Genomic DNA, 21,442 nt, shown 5'->3' on the forward strand with positions numbered 1-21,442 from the left:
TTGAGGATTTTCTTTGATTTATTATAAAATTCAAATGTGAAAAGAAAACAAGTTTGGAGACCAAGCCAAAGTTGAAGTGTTTTATAAAAGGGTAAAGGGCTTGCAAAATCATTGACCTTCATGTTTCCCCTAGGTTAGTACTAACCAAAATGTCAGGCATGCTAAGATCAAGTATTATCCATAGCAGAGCTGGTATTCCAGTATGTGGATGGATTTTTTCTTCTTGAAAAGCTTTCTGCAAATTTGAATTTCTCTTTGTATGTTGGAGTATTAGCTAGAGCAAGATGGGAATAGTCACATGCCTCTTAGAGTGGAAAACTCAACTGTAGATCTAAATACCACTAAGGAAATCCACAATGAATAAGGAATTTTGCATGCTTGCCTACCGTTGGAACAAAGAACTCTCAGGGATGCTTTCTTTCCAGAATGATAATGGGATCTAAAATTCTAGCCTTGCTGCGGTGTAAGAGATCATCCTATTCATTGAGTTGTGCAGTAGAAGTCTGTGGTGTTATGATTTATCCTGTGCTCTTGTTTTCTAAGCAAAATGAGGTTGCAGAACATTGGGTGGGTTTCTTCTCTTCTGTCTAAGACTTCTTCATCTTTTAAATTTCATGAAAGTAGATGGCCTCAGATACCCTATCAAACCTCCCTGTGAAATCCTTTGGGAAACAAATGCTAATTTTATTCCAAAGTCTCTAGTTTTCATTATGCAACAGTGCCTTCAAGAAACTAGTCAGAATTCAGACTCCATGTTAGTACAGAATCATGATCCTGGGAAGAACAGATCAATTTGCAGACAACAGTTGGTGAACTGAGCTCAGCCTGTGCAAAGTTGCAATTTCTGAGGCACTCAAGTGCCAGGATTGCAAAAATAGAGTGGAAACCTGCAAGGAAGAATTCTATTCTTGGTTGTGCTTATTTTAGCAAATGTAGAGGAGTGTTTGCACACGTATATTGTAGATGATGTCATGGTATCAGATTATGCATGAAGCATGATTATCCTAATATGTTGGTATGTTTTTAGCAATGTTCCTTGATTGGAGGTTATCCTAATGCCTGAAAGTAGTAGGTCCAGTTTGTATCTCTTTAGGCTTATGTAAACCTATTCAAACATTTGTACACTATATCTGTAAATTGTAATTCTATCTAGAATGATATTTTGTTTACAGTGATAAATCTGTTATATAATTGTCTCAAGTATTTGCTTTATAAACTTGCCAGGTTTCGTAGAAGTCAAGATGAATAATTGGGAAAGACCCTCATAAAAATTAAAGTCAGGCAGTGATTAGCTTTTGGCTTGATGTATCACATGTTAAGAGTATTTAAAATCATAGTGGATTGCCTCTTCTTCAAATAGGTACAAATCAAATGAAGATTATGTGTATGTCAGAGGACGTGGACGTGGCAAGTACATTTGTGAAGAGTGTGGAATCCGCTGTAAGAAGCCAAGCATGCTCAAAAAACACATCCGCACTCATACTGATGTCCGGCCTTATGTATGCAAGCTGTGTAACTTTGCTTTCAAGACGAAAGGTAAGAGCCTGACTTTGGCTGGAGTTGCCGTTGTGAGGCGAAAGGTTTCAGGATAGCTTCTGGTTACTTAGGATTCTGTATACTATTTTGTAATTCCCTTTCACCAACCATAAAGAGCATTTTGTTTGTGAAAATATGACCCCCTGAGGTATATTTCCTCCTTCCTGTCCAGGATTAAAGGATGGGACGTGAGACTGTAAGGCTCCTTTTATGACTAATTAAGAGCTACAGACTCAGGGCCAGGCAGGTTGTCTCTGAAGGAAGTGGCTGAGAAGTGCTGGGTAGCTATTACTTCGTGTGGGAAATTTATGTGGGCTAGATGAGATTTGCAACAATATTGAAATTCTGTAGGGAGACAATACATAAGAGGCAGTGGATCCGCAAGGAGAGGAACTGGGAAGAAAAGATGTGCCCATGGTCAGTTTCAAGAGTATAAATAATGTAAAGATCCACAGACTCCCCGGTGGGCCCCCTCCATCCACAGCTGCATTAATTATGCATGGAGACTTGATAGCTTCTGCTCTGTGTATTCATCGACATGGAGACAAGTCTCACTCTCAGACCTCGATGGTTAATCGCATCCAACTTGGACCTGCCTTGAAATAACATTCTATCATTTTCAAATGTCTGTTTCAGTAGGCTGATTTACATGAAGATGTTTCACTCATGGTTGCTGCACTTACATTTCTATTATTATTAGGATGAAAATGTTCCTGTTGAGTAGTCAGATCTGTCTATGCTATCTGTAGACAGCCCCTCATCAACCCCGCTTCATTTCCAGTGTCTTAACTTTAAATCAAGTAACCTGCTCTGATGTCAGAAGTTAAAAACAGATGTGAACTATGATAATCTTAGGAGATGTATACCTATTTCAGTTGTAGCCAATTTTAAATTGTACTTTTTTTGATGGAAGTATAAATGTTTAGTGTCTTCAAATATCTGATATTTATTAGGAGAGTATTTATGTGTCTATAATGCCTCATTTGAAGTCCAAGAAGGGAGAGGGAGCATATTCATTTGTATTTCAAAAGAAATGAGAACACTGTTCTTTAAATACCCCTTTCCCTTAGCATGATCCAGCTTACTGAGAAGTCTCTAGAAGGAAAGAAAATTAGAAGTGTGAGTTTTAGGGCACACTGCAAGTCCACCAGTCCTTACAAAGGTTGTGTCTTCACTGGGCATGTGGGTTTGCTGTCAGGAGAGGTGCATGAAACTGGATGCCAAAACAGTACAGTTCTAGGTAGCCGATTAAATTTGGTTCTAAACCACTGTCTGGACTATCAGTGTACATTTGATCGTTAATGGAATTTCCCTGTCAGCCTTTGGAAGTGTACAGCTAGAGGTCTCGGAATTTAGGGGTGAGCAAAACATTCTAGGAAGCCCCGCAGGATTCATCTCCTCCTGAAATACCTACCTTTCATATTTTTGTTCTCTGAACAGAAGTGGGGTGTACCTCCTTGCCTGTACCAAGCTCCCAGCACGCTCTTGTTCTCTTTGCTCTGTCTAGTCTGCTACCTCAGGTGCTCATGGCTTCTGCAAATCAAAGCCAAGGTGGGATTGTTTCCACTTCCAACTTCTAACTACAAACCTACTCTGAAGATACAGCCTACTGAGAGGAAGGGAGCCTAGAGCCCAACTGAGTTCCTCTTTGGAATGTGAATATGTATACTTCGTATATACTATATATGCAGAAGCGTACTACAGTTGAAATACAGTTAGCTCTGTGTCTATGAGGGATTGATTCTAGGACCTCCCACAGACACTTACTCCCCCATAGAAAGTGCTGTATTAATGACACACAACTCACTTTCTACTGGATCCTTTAAATAATTTCTGGGTTACTTGGATACTTTATACAATGTAATTGCTGTGCAAGTGTTTTTTTAATCATACAGTTTATGGAATACTCAGGAAAGAAGCTTGAACTTGTTCAATACCGATAAAATGTTTTTTTAATTTTCTTTTAATATCCTTGGGTGTAGGATATCCAGATGTAGAAGTCATGGATACAGAGGACTGGCTGTAAATGATCTTGCCACGCTTAGCATCTGTACCCGTATGCATACCATCCACAAACAAAATGTAGCAGAAACAGATGAGTTTCATGAATTCGTGAAAACTTAATAAAGTTTAGTTCACTGACATCTTTAAGAATCAATATAGCCAAAAAAATTTTGAACCTTAAAAAAGTTATAGATAAGATGTTTTGATAAGAATCATAATGGTGTAGAAATATTTGTATTGGAGGTATTAAACTAATATATAGAATTCCTACATATGTAAGCAACAAATTAATAATGATGTGAGATAGTAATTTTTAGTAAAAAAATTGTTTTATTTATTTATTTATTTATTTAATAGTAAGCATAGCTTTACTAGAGAAAAAGAAATGCTTTCATTGGGTTGAGTTTCCACCTAGGCTTCTGGGAGCCTCCACTTGAAAATCAGGTGCATACTGGTCTATTGCTACTACATTGTCAAGATGATAACAGAAAATAACATGATAATTTCATCAGAATGAAAGAACAGGCTCTATGCTTCTGAATTGATCCCTGAATCTCTTTTTGATAAGTTTTATGGGGTAGAAAAATGTATATACACAAGTTAGTTCATCATACACATTGTGCGTCAGTCCACCACAGTTTGATAGCCAGTTCACTCTCTTGTTTTTTTGTTTATATTTTCTAGGAAACCTAACGAAACACATGAAATCTAAAGCACACATGAAAAAGTGTCTGGAGCTGGGTGTCTCGATGACATCAGTAGAGGACACAGAAACTGAGGAAGCAGGTGTGTAACTTTCTGAGTTGACTGGCCTCTCTGGTGGGCTTAATGGCCCACTGATTGTATGGCACTTTATTAAATATTCTTTGCAGGAAATAAAATGGCACATTGAATTGCTTGAAAACTACTAAGGAGAAATAGAAACATTTCAAGTGTAACTTTTTTTTAGAGGTGGGGAGGCCTTACTAGGAAAATAGTGTTATCTAAAACCATGAAGGGGTGTATGTGACTGAGGAGGATGTGGTAGTGATTTATGTGCTTTGGGAGCTTCTGGAGGAAATTGAAAGCATTTTAATTGTTAGAATTCCTACTTAGAGAAAACCTAGTAGAAAAAATGCCCATGGTTCACCTCAGTAGAGAATCTGAAGGTCAGCCAACTTCCCGAGGTACCCCTCTTACATTTAATGTGCACCCGAAGCAGTGAAAACGCTGTTGCTTTTCTTTATCAGCAATATTAGCCATATCCGTTTGTCTAGAGTTTTCTAATGAGACTTCTCTGATGTCTGAAATAGAGATCCTGTTCTGGAGTTCTCGGAGATGAAACCAAATAGGCAGGGACAAGTGACTGTTCAGGGGTAGTACAGAGGTGTGATTGTTTCAGAGGGTCAAGGGGCCTAGGAAAGCTTTAGGAAAGAGTGTTGGGGGCAGTTCATGAGCTCCTAGCCTTGAAACGGGGATTTTAATCACTGTTACTGTTGGATTGTTTCAGAAAACATGGAAGATTTGCACAAAACATCTGAGAAGCATAGCATGTCCAGCATTTCAACTGATCACCAGTTCTCGGATGCCGAGGAATCCGATGGCGAAGATGGCGATGATAATGATGATGATGATGAAGATGATGACGACTTCGATGACCAGGGAGATCTGACACCCAAAACAAGATCAAGAAGCACCAGTCCTCAGCCTCCTCGGTTCTCCTCCTTGCCTGTCAATGTTGGCGCTGGACCCCATGGAGTTCCTTCCGATAACTCTCTGGGACATTCTTCATTGATCAGCTACTTGGTTACTTTACCAAGTATTCAGGTTACTCAGCTCATGACGCCCAGCGACTCTTGTGAAGACACACAGATGACAGAGTATCAGAGGCTGTTCCAGAGCAAAAGTACAGACTCGGAACCGGACAAAGACAGGTTAGACATCCCAGGTTGCATGGATGAAGAGGCCATGTTGTCTTCAGAGCCAAGCTCCTCCCCAAGAGACCTCTCCCCCTCCAGCCGCCATTCTTCACCAGGATGTGATTCTTCACCCTGTCGAGATAATTCGCCAAAGAGGTATCTGATTCCCAAAGGAGATCTGTCACCCAGAAGACATTTATCGCCTAGAAGAGATTTGTCACCCATGAGGCATCTGTCACCAAGAAAGGAAGCCGCATTGAGGAGAGAGATGTCTCAAGGGGATGCTTCACCAAGAAGGCATTTGTCTCCAAGGAGGCCATTGTCTCCTGGAAAAGACATGACAGCAAGAAGAGACCTCTCTCCCAGAAGGGAGAGAAGATATATGACCACCATCAGAGCACCATCTCCCAGAAGGGCTTTATATCATAACCCGCCATTACCCATGGGACAGTATCTGCAAACAGAGCCAATTGTATTGGGGCCTCCTGTAAGTATGACCTGAGCTCTCTTTCCACAAAAGCTGTAGAACATTGGTACCTCCTATAGCATAGTAGTAAAGCATTTATTATAATTTGGTTGTCTCTTGAGGGAAGGAGGAAACCTATTAATACCAATAGCAAGGAGATATTTTTATTACACACTGTGTTGGTGACGTGGCTCTGTGGCACTGTTCCAAGTATAATATTGCATCAGAGCAGGAGTGAACTTTCAGCTGGGAGCAGGTGAAGGCTTCTGGATGTTTTCTAAGCTCACTAATTATAGGCATGAGCCAAAACCCTTAGGTGAAGCCCTGGGAATGGCACGCCTACATAGTCAAACATGAGGACACTCAAGTGTTATTGATATGTACTTTATAGCAGGCGAGGACTCAGATCCAGTCCTTGTCCTTGACTTCCAAAATGCTTTGTAAAAAATATACTCATTGCATTGTCCAACGTGAAAAATGCACACAGGAAAATGATCAGGACCTAGAAAAAGGCAGTGTGCGACACTCTAGTAGCTCATGAGTAATAGGCATGAAGGTTTCTGCATTTGTTGTTGTTATCACCTGGGAGAGATGCTAAGTGAAAATGCAGGCCCAGAGAACGAGCAGTCAGAGAACTTGGAGACTATTTGGAGACTTCCGGTGTTTGCCTTTCCTATAAACTAAGGTGGCAGCAGTGGTGGCCATAGACCCTACTGGAACCACAGGTTTAGTAAAAAAACCATAGAAAAGCCTTGCTCTGCCTCATTCTGCAGCCTAGCCCAGCAGATCTCAGTGTCTCTTTCCATCCTGGGACGGCTGTCCGAGGGCAGACAGCATAGAGGCATGCCGTCTTCTGGGTTTGTTTGATTTCAGAGTGGCTTTAGTTTCCGGATCTTCATTCCTGTCTGTATTCTCTTTGCTCTGGGTTCTGTCTGACATAGCATGGTCTTTCTCAGTGATAGAAGCCCTTGCCAACTCCTGGCTCTGTCTATCCCTGCCCCTGTGGCCAGTTCCCTCCCTCTCATCACCCACTGCTGTCTTGAGTCGGAAGCTCACACTGTCACTGTCAAACTTCAGGAAAGCTCCCCGCTTTCCTCCTTCCGTCCTCATCACCCTCTTTTCATAAATTGGGTACAAAGTTCATCTTGATGTTGCAGTCCTGCCAGAGACATGCCCAGCAGTCTGGACATGACTGATTTCAAGCCGATAAATTAGCAAGCTAAGAAAAAAGCACCACGTCTCTGCAAGTGTCTGTATCTTGTGAAGCATAAGTTGCTTCATCATGAATGGGAAGCTGGAAATCCTTCTGGGGTAGCGTTCAATGCTTTGTCCAATGGAGACATGGTGATGCTGGCAGGGTGTACCAAACCAGTCCTAACCCATCATCCCTGAAGCTTTTGGTTCAGCATTTGGCCAAATGGACCACAACTGGCCTGTATGAGGTGGTGGAGCTCTGTCAGGCAATTGTATCATGAAAACAGAGCCATTGATTTAACAAGCTGTTAAACTCGAGCAAAGCAATTAAGGAATTAATTAACTAATTAATTAAAGGAATTAAACAATAAAAGAATTCATCTAATTTTGGACCTCTGATTGACTACAAAGTAGTTGGAAGAAAATTAGTTTAATCAGTTACTGCCTTTTTCCTAATTTTTGTTTGGTGTTTTGTCTGTCTTGTTATTGTTTCTTTTTAAAATGTCTGCACATCTCACAGAGCTGTTAGACTTCATCACTGACACAGCCTTTGGCTTGCTACCTAGTGCATGCAGTTCGGGTGATGTTGACTCATCCCCTTTGGATAAACAGGGAGACTTTTCATCTTTCTATGATGTGCGAACATGACGCTCCTGGTCAGAGCAAAATAGACCTGACTCTTCTCGGATAGGTGCTTCACCTGACTGCTCTGTCAGGTGCAGGCTTTGCGCCCTCGATTTTCTCTAATAATATACAAAAACATCACACTGGAATACAACTACCCGTAGTCCCTTTTCTATAATTTTGTGACCAGTAACTTGTCATTTTGCGAACAGTGATGGAGACTCTACAGGGAAGTGTCTTTGGTGTGATGGGACCCTGACGCTCTCACTCTTGCATAAGAAATAATTGGTTTAGTCTGAACTTAGGGCCAGAGAACAGATTTAGAGTGGGAAACATGCACCGCTAGGATTCCTCCCCTAACACCTTCCGATAGATAATAGAATTGAAAAGCATGTGTGTTTTCTTCATTCGGTCACTATGGTCGTCATAGTGATCAGTGATGGTCTGAATCTCAAATGTCTATTGAGAGCACGAGATTTTATTGGATTTAGGACACATGGAGTGTGTTCTAGTTTTAGAAACTAATTCATCACTCCTATCAGCCTGGAGTCGGGGATCTCAAGTAGCTTTGTGTAATGGCACATCTCTCCTAGTGTCTTCTTGCTGACTCCTTCCTCAGTAGACTTAGAAGATCTGTACTCTCATGAGGTATATGCAGTGCATGGCACAAAGAGCAAATAGAATGTAACAGTAAAATGGAAAAATGACCAAGTCACCTTTTATTTTAATCCTTAAATCTCTGATAACTATGACTTACAAAGAATTCATTTTCTTTGGAGATTGCTTGCTCTCACAAGCATTAGGATTCCTCTGCCTTAACTGGTATTTGATGAAGACTTGCTCGTTTTTAAAGCAGAATGAAGGGACAGAGTTCATGTGGACACAACACTTAGGGGATTCTTCTTGAGTCCTGCAATATTCACCCATCCTAGCTTGTGAGGTCCTGGTGATCCTGAGGCTGGTGACTAGACTATTTCATCTGTGTTACAGAATAAACCATCTGTCAGTAGCTTGGATAAGATGCAGCCCAGAGCACAACAAATTCCAAGCATGGCACACAGTAGCAGGCATATGCATAATTTATCGTTCCTGAGCCAGGCTCAAATCTAAATAGAACTGGGTGAATCCTTAATGGTAGGAGTCAGTCCTTGAATCTGAGAGCTGAGGCATCCTTGAGATGAATAACAACAGTTTTTAAGGTCGCTTTCCTAGATTACGCTATACTGGACAATTTTTTAATCTATCTTGAGTTCTTATGTAAACGAACAACGCAGTCTATTATTGATGAATCATAGCAATTGAAAATCTGATAGATTTACTATAGCCTGATAACCCGGCAATCTGAGTTATGTTCTGCTACAAAAACAAGCATAACAAATAAAGCCTTCATTTCAGGACTAAAACCATGAAATCTGGAATTCTGGCTCCAGTTTCTAAATATTCTTACTTAATTTTCAAGAAGACATTTTTGTTATAAGTACTATCAACAGAGGAATTAAGGCATAATTGTCTTTGATTTCCAGCTATAAAATTGAATATAAATGATTAACTATTAAACACACATGATGGTTAACTACACTTGCTTCCTTTTAAGCACTGCTATTTCTATAAGATTTGGCCTTGAACTAGGACTTGAAAAAACCTGCATTCTTTATTGGGCCTCTTCTTATGCATTCTAGTAGGTCGGTGCCTTGCACAGTAAAACCTTTCCTCAGTAGGGACATCTTCCATTAGATCAGTCCTCAGCACAAAGGGACCTTTCCTGAGTAGGGATGTATCCCTGTAGGCCAGTGCATTGCATTTCTCATAACCACCCAGCCATCCTTTGGGTGAAAAACCATTTCCTAAAAGCCTGTTGCCAACTTGTCACTTCTACCTAGTCTCAGGAATGTCCTTCAGCTCAGCCTAAGGCATAAATAGTTGGTAATCCTATTTCCTTTTAGTTTCAATCCCATTAATATTTGCTAGTTGTTTATGTTTGTTTTGTTTTTGTTTTTCGCTTTGTTTGTTGGTTATTTTTATGTTTGATAGTTGTTTTCCTGGTGAATCTATTCTTTTCGTTTGCTCTTATGAAGAAAACAGCCAGCACATGACTTCGTGCCTAGTGGGAAATACACCGGACGCTTTAGTGCTTTGCTGTTTACAAACAAAAGCCACTGTCCAGAGGCTGACACCTTCATCAGAGACAGCTGAGAAATCTGTTTACTTTTGAGAAATTCTTCCTAGGTTTTGGGCATCCTGAGGGAGGGAGGAAGGGAGGGAGGGGAAAAGAGAGGTAGAGAGGGAGGAAGTTTAGCTCAAGAATGGAAAGTGGTCAGATATGAACTCTGTGTTCTGTTTTCCCCTGTAGAATCTCAGAAGAGGATTACCTCAGGTTCCTTACTTCAGTCTCTATGGAGACCAAGAAGGTGCTTATGAACATCACGGCTCCAGCCTTTTCCCTGAGGGTCCTACTGACTATGTCTTCAGTCATCTTCCTCTCCACTCTCAGCAGCAAGTCCGAGCTCCTATCCCCATGGTGCCAGTTGGTGGGATCCAGATGGTTCACTCCATGCCACCGGCCCTTTCTGGTTTACATCCTCCACCCACATTGCCTCTGCCCATGGAGGGCTCTGAGGAGAAGAAAGGAGCACCAGGGGAGGCCTTCACTAAGGATCCCTACACCCTTTCCAGGCGGCATGAGAAACAAGCCCCTCCCATTTTGCAGTCATCTGGTCTACCTAGCTCACCCTCCTCCCCACGGCTATTGATGAAACAGAGTACTTCAGAAGACAGCCTAAATGCCACAGAGAGGGAACAGGAAGAGAACATCCAGACTTGTACAAAAGCCATCGCCTCACTCCGGATTGCCACAGAAGAGGCAGCTCTGCTTGGGGCCGATCAGCCCACGTGGGGGCACGAGCCCCACCAGAAACCCTTGGAAAGTGCACACATCAGCATGAGACACTTTAGCGGGCCTGAGCCAGGTCAGCCTTGTACCTCAGCAGCCCACTCTGACTTACATGATGGCGAAAAGGACAGTTTGGCGCCATTACAGACTGCAGGAGCTCACTCCACATTTTACAGCAAGGGCAGTGTGGATGAGAAGAAGGCAGACTTTCCTAGCAGCAAGGAATTATCTTTAAGCACAGAGGAAGGTAAAGAACCTTCATCAGAGAAGAATCAACTACATTGATCTGAGTTGCATGGACACGTTCATTTCCATATTTCCCTTTTTTCTTGTTTTTGTTTTTCTAGGAATAGAGGTAACTGAGTTGATAGCATGCCTGTCCTAAGTTACAATAGTTGGCTATTATAAATACTTTTGTTGTTTTGAAAACAATTAGGTAAATCAACAAGTCATCTTGAGCCTGACCAAAACAAAATTTGAAATTAACCTATTGGGTCTGGTACTTTTAAAATTGTACAGATGTTTGTGCCTTTTCTTTACTTTGCTTATATTCTTATAAGCATTTTTTAGCAGTAATTTGTACATATTTTAGAATTTGTGTATCTGCTTTGTAATAAATGTAATTTCTTTCCTCTTTTGGACACTTGGAACTAAATGGTGTAAAGCAAAACAGCATCAATATATATGTGAGGTTGCACTAAAACATATTTTTATATGATAAAAAACTGAACAGCTTTTATGTACAGCTCTGATTCTGTAATACTAATATTTATTTTGTTTCATAAATTGTACATTTTTTCTTAATGTTGTGGATTGCTTTTCTATGTGAAGCATGGATTTACTGTTGCGTAACTAGAACAGAAATGTCCATTGTAAGCAAGATATTTAAGCTAGAATATCTTATTCTGCACTTATGCATTAGTTATTAAAAAAAAGATAAAGGACGTATCCGTTGGTTCTTAACTTGTAAATTCTTTCTGTCTCGTTTGCTGGACTGACAGTAACTTAAGAGCTGATTGTGATTTTAAATGGATAGTACCGTAAAGCATTAAAGTAAACAATGTGCTATTGTGAGTTTTTTCAAAGCTTTATAAATCAGTTATAAATAATATTAAAAGTATTTGGTCTTCTGTGAACATGTTGATCTATATACTCATCTAAAAATATGGGAAAAAACATTCCGCCCCATGTAAATATGTACAAGTGCATCATTGGTGCAGTTTTGCATAACTCAGTTGGACACGAGGTTGCCACAGACCTCAGCTAGGGTGTCTTTAAAAATTAAAATGACAGAGCACATGGGACTGTGTAGAGCTTGGTTATCGGCCGGCCCGGTGGCTTGGTAGGCAGTGCTGTGCGCTGCCCGTGGGAAAAGACCTGGACTTGAAAATCTTGGTTCTTGCTGCACAGGATAGTGACTGGAACTAAGGCTGCATGGAAGGATTGCACTTGGACTTGAGGGTTGGGTGTGGAAGCGGGGAAGGGGGATGGAGACCTGCTCCCCGGCTCTTCCCATCAGCCTGTTCGTATGGTTACAGGGTTAACATCAGCATTAGGGGATGCCGCCTTGCCCTTCCTACAGGGAAAGAGTGTCTCTCCTGGCTGTCTCAGGGGGAATGAAGAAGAGAAGCCTTCAAGAGAAAGCAGCTCTTGGGAGGAGGAAGTTTTTTGTCTATAACCTTCAGAACGGCTTTTGGTCAGTGTTGAAGGTGGGAAGAGCCTTTGCAGGTCCAGAAGAGTGGAGCAGGGGGAGGGGTACAGCAACATGTGCACACGCACGCACATGTATGTGCATGCGCACACACAATCTGGGTTATCTTTGTGCTATATAGTGGATTATAATTCTGTGAAACCAAGTTTGTATATTGAATTACATTAAGGAGTGTTCTTTAAAAAGAGAAATAAATATACAATTACATGCCTGAGGTGTCTAGTTCTTGTGTGTGTGCGTGTGCGTGTGTGTGTGTGTGTGTGTGTGTGTGTGTGTGTGTGTGTGTGTGTTACAGTTTATTTCTGATTTTGTTTCTTAGAGGATTTTCGTGCTATTAACCTACACTCTGTGATTTTAACTGATGGGTTCTTTCCATCCCGAGGCATGCCCAGTGCTGATAGTCTTTTAACAAGTAGCAAGACAGCTATTGGCTTCAGTGTCTTCGGTTTAGCATAGGTGGCACTCCTGAGAAGTGGTGTCACCCAAGCAGAATCTTGAGCCTGGGGAGTGTGCACTATGTCTGAGTAGACTCTCAGATCATTCCCCCATCCTCCTCTCCGTGCACAGACACAGGTGTAAATGAATTCCACTAGGGAAGTCTCCTTTTGCTGCTGTTTCTGAAGTCAAAAAAACCATCAGAAATATACCATAAAATATCCACAAATCATGGGGATTCTAAAGAAAAGACCAGAATCTTTTTAGTAATAAAAGTAATAAAAATGACCATAAAAGGCCAAAATCTCTCAGTGATTTTAATGATAAAAATCTCAAGTTGGTGGATTTAAACCTTACGTGTTTTGTTTTATGAGTCAGACTGTCTTTGCTAACTATGTTTTACAAAGGTGAATGGAAGGTCGGCACAACCAGCCAGCCTAAGAATCCCCAAAGCATTTTGATTACGTATGGAGAGTTTTGTCTCACTCCTCTGACATCCTGTGAGAGAGAGCGAGAGAGATGGAGAAAGACAAGGGGTGGGGAGATTCTGGCCCTTTGCTTTTACATAATGAATCATTTCTTTGTTCACTCGTTCATTGCTCAACGCTGCTTGAGTACCTACTATGAGCTGAGAAGATGATGGGCATCTAGAATGGATGAGTTTGCTTTCCAGAAGTTCACGTAAGCAGTAGAGATTTATATGTGAGCAAATAGTAGCATTAAAATCTACACTGGGTGTGGTTTGTAGTAACCAGGATTTGACATCAGGACCATAGTTTTGCAAGTAGGAAGAGAGGGATCATCACAGCCTTGGAACACAGCCTGGAAATAATACGTTGACAAACAACATAACTTTCTCATCACGTGCAATGGAACACTATTCTGTGTGCTGGGTGTACAGTACGTAACAAAATAGACCCTTGCTTTCTGTCGTCTATGTTCTAATAGGGAGCACAATAGGAGAAAAATGTGGTTGGAAAGCACAGGGGTTGTGATCCAGGATGTGTGGTGCTATACATGCATAAAAAGTGAGCAGTGTGAGGCTGGTTCCAGGGGGGTCTGGCAGAGTGGTGCACAGCTAGAAGAAAACAGAGCAGCATCTTGTTTTCTAGTCTGGAAGGCAAAGGGAGAAAGACTGGAACAAGAAAGTAACCTTTGTGACTCTGTGTGTGTGTGTGTGTGTGTGTGTGTGTGTGTGTGTGTGTGTGTGTGTGTGTGTGTGTTATACATATTCCATACTATACATGTGTATGTAAAACTATAGAGGAGGCCATGAAGCAAGGGAGGGAAGGAGGAAATGTTAAACATAAATACAGTGCTCATGTATGAAGTGGTCAAAACTTAAAATTTCAATTAAGAAAGTACATGTTGATAATCATAGTTCTAGGGAGGAGGAGAAAGAAGGAACCTTGGGACTCACAAGCCAGCCAACCTAGCCTGCTTGATGAACTGTCACCCAGATGAGAGACTCTCAAAAGGCAAGATGGACAGACAGCCAAGGTGTACCTCTGGCTTCCACACAAATGCACCAACATTTGTGCCCATATACATACAAATATATATATATACTTATATATGAATAATATATACATATGCATATGTGTATACTTATATATACATATGTACATATAATTTTTAGGAGAAAGACAACACTATAATGATTTAATAACTACTTAGAAGCATTATAGAAGCTTTGTCATAAAAATATTACAAAATTTTAACTATCTTTTTAAAAAACCTGTATACCGGTGAAGACAGAAACACAGGTCCAGTGTCAAAAGAAGGCTCACACTGCAGCCTTCTACCTCTAAAAATCTCTGCTCTTCAATAACAAACAGCTTGTTACTGTTGCCTCCGAATTTCCAGTCAAAGTTGCTAAGGTCAAATAAGTTCAGAAGGGCACAACAAGCGTGCAGGCCATCTCCATAATGGGTAACCAAGATTATTAGTTTATAACGGTGACCAATTAGGGCTGTGTCATCTTTACCACAGGGTTGCTTTGCGTCTCTGGGGCTGTTTGTCATTGTACAGGCTGACATACCCATCGGTTTCTGACTGCAGAGAAACCTATGCTAGATACACAGTAATAAGCCAGGCTTGGCTCTGTGGTAGCACTCAAGGACATGACAGAAATGATTTTATTTTCCATTAAGGTAGAGCTAAATATGGACAAAGAGAAGAATCTAATCTTTGATTTTTTTTAAAATTCTCTGGGGGTCGTTTGTCTTACCTATACACACTCATATCCATTGTTTAGCTAAAACTAGGGTCACCTTCAAAGGTAAACTGCTTATCAAAATGAACCAAACTAGCAGATTTCCTCTATTTACTAAGTGATTATAAGGTATTTAAGAATCCGCAATTGAGGATAGCCTTTTTTTTTTTTCAACCAGAATTCAAATTTTGTTGTCTTGGATGAGCACAGATTTATTAAATATGGCTTGATACGAATGAAATTTCATCTCAACAAAAATAGAACGGTTAAGAACAATGCTTACTATTACATTTATTTATTCATTCATTCATTCATTCATTCATTCATTCATTCGGGGGCACAGGTGCCATGGCACAGGTAGGGAAATGAGAGGAAATAGGACAACTGACAGGAGCCTGTTCTCTCCTTCCACAGTGTGGCTCCCAGGAATAGAACTCAGATCATCAGACTTGGTGGCAAGCACCCTTGCCCACTGAACCATCTTTCCGGCCCCAAGCATACAACCCCTGGATGATACCTTCTTTTTAATTATTTCATTACAAATTATGTTAAAGAATAAAGCACTTTGGAATAAAATTTTTTTCTGTAAAAGTACTCCAGGGTTCATGGGATGATCGCTGGCAGCTGCTGTCCTCAGAGGAAACATGAAAAAGCTAAGCCATTTTGTCTTAGTAAGAGAGCGGCACAGAAGATCCAACATGACTTCTCCAATGGGAACAAAGCTTGTGGTTACTTGGATAGTGGGCTGACTTTCTGAGCTCATCGTCAGAGCCCTTTGCTCTGAGCAGTTGCCCTGCCAAGGAAAGCAGATGGCCATCTTTAGCCTCCTAAAAGCTATATTCAGTTACAGACAAGAGCCCAGTTCTGAGAAGGATATGCACCATGGGCTTCGTTAAGTGAGAAGTCCTGGGCATCCCTCCTCTCAGTGTGTCTGCCTGGAGGTCTATTCTGACTACAAGGCATCAAGGACTTCAAAGCCCAGTTCTGTGAATATGCTTTGCTATGGCTTAAGTTTGATGGTAATGCTAGGCACTAATGCTCAAAGTTGTTATCCTCATGGCAACTTCTTGTATCTATAGGAACAATTATAAGTATGGTGTACATGGTTCAAGAACCCTACCACATTGATCAAGAGCAACCTTCTACAAAGACATTCTCAGTAATAATTACATAATGTGGACTAGCCTCTCTATGAGGCTTTCTTCCATTCTCTCATCCAACAGTCACAAACTAAAGGAAGTAAGTGGGTGAAGCAGACATGCCTAGTTATTAAAACAGAAGGCAGTTAGATTTTTTAAACTATGGGAGCATGTGCATGATATGTGCATGTGGCATGCATGCCAAGCTATTCATGTGGAGACTTAGATATCAATTTTGTGAACTAAGTTATCTCTTTCCATTTTTACGTAAGTTCTGGGGGTCAAACTAAACATGTCCAGGCTGCCAGCTGTCTCTGTCTACTCTCGCAAGACTCCCAAAAGTTGCTTGTGTCCTTTCTCCCGTTTCTTAGGTAATAGTATATCCTTCTGAGGTCTTTGATGTAGTTGAAGACTAGATGGTTATAATTTCCTTAGTTATGATAAAAGATAAGTTAGATATAAAACCTTAGACTCATAAATATAGGATAGATAGATATCTTCTTTAATTCTGCCAAATACAAATAGACTAGATATTGTAACTGTAATTCTTGCTTGATAATTGTTTTATTATATGTAATTTTACTATGTTAAATTTAAAACCTCCCTTTTTGAAAAAAAGTAAAAGGGGAAGTGCTGTGGATCATTGATTGATAAATAAAACACTGATTGGCCAGTAGCCAGGCAGGAAGTATAGGCAGGACAAAGAGAGAAGAGAAGTCTGGGAAGTGGAAGGTTGAGAGGAGGAGACACCAGCCTGCTGTCCAGGGAGCAGCATGTAAAGGCAGCAGGTAAAGCCACGGAACACGTGGCGACATATAGATTAACAGAAATGGGCTGAATTTAAGTGTAAGAGCTAGACAATGGTAGGCCTGAGCTAATGGCCGAGCAGTTTAATTAATATGAGCTTCTGAGTGATTATTTTATAAGCAGTTGTAGCGTCCGTGGGGCTGGGCAGGACTGGAGAAAACTCCACCTACACCCCTGACTTGCGTAGCAGGCACCTTTACATATTAAGCCATCTTCTGGCCTTGGGTAGCTAATTTTTAAAGCATTAAAGACCAATAAAACTTTCAGCAGTGATGAGATCACTCCATATTTGTACTTTGCAAACACAAAAATGCCTCTTAGCTACACAAGGCTGTTGAGCACTTGAAGCATGGTGTGTCCAACCAAGAACTTAAAATCTTAATTTGTTCCCACATATATTTAGCTTAGACTTCTGCAACCACGTGTGGCTAGTGGCTTCAGAATGGGACAGCAATCTGTGGAAGCTACATGTCACCCTTGTTGAATGCTGTGACACATGTCTCTAGGTGTATTCATTCACTTGACAAAAACTGAGCACTGGTTATGTGACCACTCTGTTCTTGTTGCTGGGGAAATAATGATGGACGGCAACACAAACCAAACCAATATCTAACACAGAACCTGTGACCAATACCCACCACTATGTGTCCAGTGAGGGATTTGCATCATTCAGTCCTGCTGATGGCTCCTCATTTGGTTGAGTTTTGGGCCTGGGGAATCATGCTAATAGTCAAAGTATGCTCTTCTGAAGAGATAGATTGTAGTTCCATTGTAACTTGCTGATGTCACAATGGAAAATACATCATATTCTTCAGACTGATGTGGGCTTTCTCAGTCTGCCTCTGTGTAGATTTGCATGCCTCTACAGGCCTAAGGGGAAAGGGTTGGGACTGGGCTCCAAGAAGGACTCTGACTCAGTGTGGAATACAGGTCTGTGAAGGGAGAATTTTGGTATTCCTACCATAAGTACACTCGGTACCCAGAAGCCCCATCAGCTTCGATTGACCATCATCATTTTTCCCCATTCCCCAATCACATGTAGCAACCTTTTAGGTTAACAAAGGATAAGAAAACACTTTGATCTCCATTCTAAAATAAAGTTGTCTTGTTTCTATGTAAATCTCAGTCTTGGGGGATGTACCCATGGATGGTCCTATGAAAAGGGATCGTGCTAGTTTTACTACCTTCTACATAAATATCTACTGTCTTAGGCATGATATCTGTTGATTACTTCTGATAGTCCTTACCGAGCATTATCACAGTGAGCATTTCCCTGATCACTGAAGTACTGGAAGAAAAGAAACACAAGCTGTATAATATGACAGGCTGCATTTCAAACCCAGGTTGACCTGACTCCAGAATCGTTCATTCTATAACTTATTTCTTCGATGTTGATTTGTATCTGAAGGCAAAGAACAAAGGAAGTTCCTCATTCATTATTTCACTCCTCCATTCAAAAGTATTTACTGACTCTGAGCTATACTGTTAAGCTGATCAAGGGGTATGTGTAGCAGGAATCTTCAAAGTTCTTATTAATAAAATCAAACCTGAGGCCAGTTATTGGGGTGAACACTGGAAGGTCAGAGAGACAGAACAAGCCACAGCTAACCTCACCTGGCCAACTTCTCAGCTGATCTTGTTTCCTCAGACTGGAAGCTTCTGTGTCCTCATATCCAAATGGATCTCAGCTGAACTGCTGCTAGAAGCCTGAAAGCTTAACCAACCAAATGCTTCTAGTTCCTGGTTTTTACGCCTTATACACCTTTCTGCTTTCTGCCATCACTCCCTGAAATTAAAGGCTCACTTCTTGGGATTAAAGGCGTGTGTCACCATGCCTGGCTGTTTCCAATGTGGCCTTGAACTCACAGAGATCCAGAGGGATTTCTACCTCTGGAATGCTAGGATTAAAGGCGTGTGAGTGCCACCATTTTCTAGCCTTTGTATCTAGTGGCTGTTCTGCCTCTGACCCCAGATAAGTTTATTTGGGTGCACAATATTTTGGGGAACACAATACCATCACAGGTATGGGGACAAGAGATGACAATGATGGCATTGCAAGGCTTTAGTAAGGGACTCATTGTTAAAAAGTGATCACAGATATGAGGCAAGTGAGTCTGAAGGATGAAGAGGGACTTCCCATCCAGCTGAAGGTGTTGGGGTGTAGCAAGGTTGTTAGGGTGTGAAGGTGGTTACCAGGGGAGAGTAGAACATAAACAAGACAACAAGTCCAGGGAACCCCCTAGAATAATCACATACTAAGAGAAAGCAGGGCATGTGGGGACATAATAAGACAAATTTTACCCAGAAGTTAATACTGAGATGAGAGGCTCCCTAACTTTGAGCTCTTCCTGTCACTTCAAGTCAGTTACAGCTGATAGGTATAGTTGGACTCGATACCCATGCAAATTTATGCAAGTTGTATGTATGATTCTAGTTATAAACCCTATATTAATGTATGGAATATGAATGTAAAATGATGTTTATACCCATGTCTATTAAGTTAATGTGTGGGGAAGACATAATAAGGACAGCTTGTTGGAAATTTGCCATTGAATTGTGTGTGTACATATAGAAAATATGAATAAAAGTAAAAGTGAAATTGATTCTCCCCACCCAGTGGTTTTGAATGTCTTTAAACTCTTTTTAAGTAGACTACAGCTAGAACTTAGTGGTCTAAACAGCTGGACTCCAGCTCCCTTACTGCCTGGCTGGGCCTCCAGTCTCAGACTCATACAGAAAGGAAAGATGGTATAGATATACCACACAGCAAGGTGGTAAGTGTATGTTGAACTTAAAATATTTTAAGTTCTGTGCGTCAGTTTTTGTGTTTGCTTTACCATTTAGGCTGACCAGCCATGAGCTCTGATTCCACGGTTGAGATGGCTTTTCCCATTCACTCAAGAGTTTCTAGAGTACAGGAGGGCAGAAGCAACCACACTACAATGTCTTCACAAGGCAAAGCCAACTACATAGCCACTTGCAATCCTTTCTTTCTCTCCAAAGATTTTGGTCCAGTCTAAGTAAATTTCATGAATAAAAATAACTTCTCTGTCCTACCTTCCCGAACAACAACAATAACAAAACAAAAGCTAAACATTCCAAGGAAAATTCTGCACTGAAATACTTATTAACAGTTGTATCCCCTAACCAGCCTAGCTCTCTGTGTTAATCATTCCCTGTGTTGAAGATGGGATGGGGGAAGATTAATCAGCTGCACCTTCATTTTAAAGTGAAATCCTCACCATAGAAACCTCCTTTTCACATTCCTTAACCATGAGCGGGACCTCAAAATTAAAATAACTAGTTTGAAGCCAACCAGTTACTATAAACACCAATATAAACAATGCCGCTGTGTGGGTAAAGATGGCAGGAATGAGCAGGAATGGTATTTTGGAATGGTAATTTATTTCTTTCCAAATTTACAACGATAATCCTCCCTTCCCACCCCTTTCTCTCTCTCTCTCTCTCTGTCTCTCTCTCTCTTTCTCTCTCTCTCTCTCTGTCTCTCTCTCTCCCCTCTCTCTCTCTCTCTCTTTCTCTCTCTCTCTGTCTCTCTCTGTGTGTCTCTCTCTGTGTCTCTCTCTCTGTCTCTCTGTCTCTCTCTCTGTCTCTCTCTGTGTGTGTGTCTCTCTCTCTGTCTCTCTCTCTCTGTCTCTCTCTGTCTCTCTCTCTGTCTCTCTCTCTCTCTGTCTCTCTCTCTCTCTCTCTCTCTCTCTCTCTCTCTCTCTCTCTCTCTCCTCCCCCCCCCCCCCCCATAAAGCATCTAACATTTTGGACCTTGACATTCTAACTAAACCTACTAGACCTACTGACATCCTTTCATTTTCAACAAAATTTCAGAAACGCATCCTTGGCTATTTCCTTGGCTATTTTAAAGAACCTGTCAAACATCTCTGCAGGAGAGAGATCTTGAACACTAGAGATAATGTCACAGCTGTGCCTTCCAGAGCTTCCCATTTGTTCTCCTTCCCTGCTTCCAGATGTTTGGGCCTATGGTTCTAGAGATGGACCTGACAGGGTGGCAAGTAGAGCCAGAGTTAGAGCGGTTCTTGAAAGTATTTATAAGAGGCAAACACTGGTCAACCAGGAGCCTGTGCACCATGGAGGAACACATAAGGCTATTCACCCTGGATTCTAGTGGACGTGATTTCTTTTTCCTTATATTGTATACCTAGTGGGTTTTCAAGGGGCATCTGGTTCTTGTCTCTGTGGCCATTTTTCATTTGTTGCTAACTGAAGAAAACATGTGTGTGTGTGTGTGTGTGTGTGTGTGTGTGTGTGTGTGTGTGTGTGTGTGTATAGATGATCAATGCACCTTAAAAGTTTTCTTTTCTTTTCTTTTTTTCAGCTAAAACGTCCTCATGGAAGCTGAGTATACCCACAGTATCCTTGTCTGTCATTTCCACTTTTTAAAATGTGCTTCATGGTCTTGAGCTGAGCAAAGGCCAACGTTTCTTTATCAAATTGTGACTTTACACTGAACATGCTCAGGAATGTGCTCACCCTGCAATGCTTTCCCTTAG

General features: G+C 41.1%; 1 protein-coding gene across 9 annotated transcripts in view; it reads left to right on the forward strand.

Moving 5' to 3' along the window:
* Hivep2 (HIVEP zinc finger 2) overlaps positions 1 to 12,530 on the forward strand; it is a 192,295-nt gene extending 179,765 nt beyond the window's left edge. For all 9 annotated transcript variants that reach the window (XM_052751085.1, XM_052751092.1, XM_052751087.1 and 6 more), the window contains 4 exons: positions 1,361 to 1,536; positions 4,225 to 4,326; positions 5,030 to 5,925; positions 10,073 to 12,530. In XM_052751085.1, the coding sequence (XP_052607045.1) occupies positions 1,361 to 1,536; positions 4,225 to 4,326; positions 5,030 to 5,925; positions 10,073 to 10,897 (1,999 nt within the window). In that variant the 3' untranslated portion in view covers positions 10,898 to 12,530. The remainder of the gene's footprint in view (positions 1 to 1,360; positions 1,537 to 4,224; positions 4,327 to 5,029; positions 5,926 to 10,072) is intronic.
* The last annotated feature ends 8,912 nt before the right edge of the window (positions 12,531 to 21,442 follow it).

The sequence above is a fragment of the Peromyscus californicus genome, unplaced genomic scaffold, assembly GCF_007827085.1.
Source record: "Peromyscus californicus insignis strain IS unplaced genomic scaffold, ASM782708v3 Scaffold_22__1_contigs__length_63687245, whole genome shotgun sequence".
NCBI lineage: Eukaryota > Metazoa > Chordata > Mammalia > Rodentia > Cricetidae > Peromyscus > Peromyscus californicus.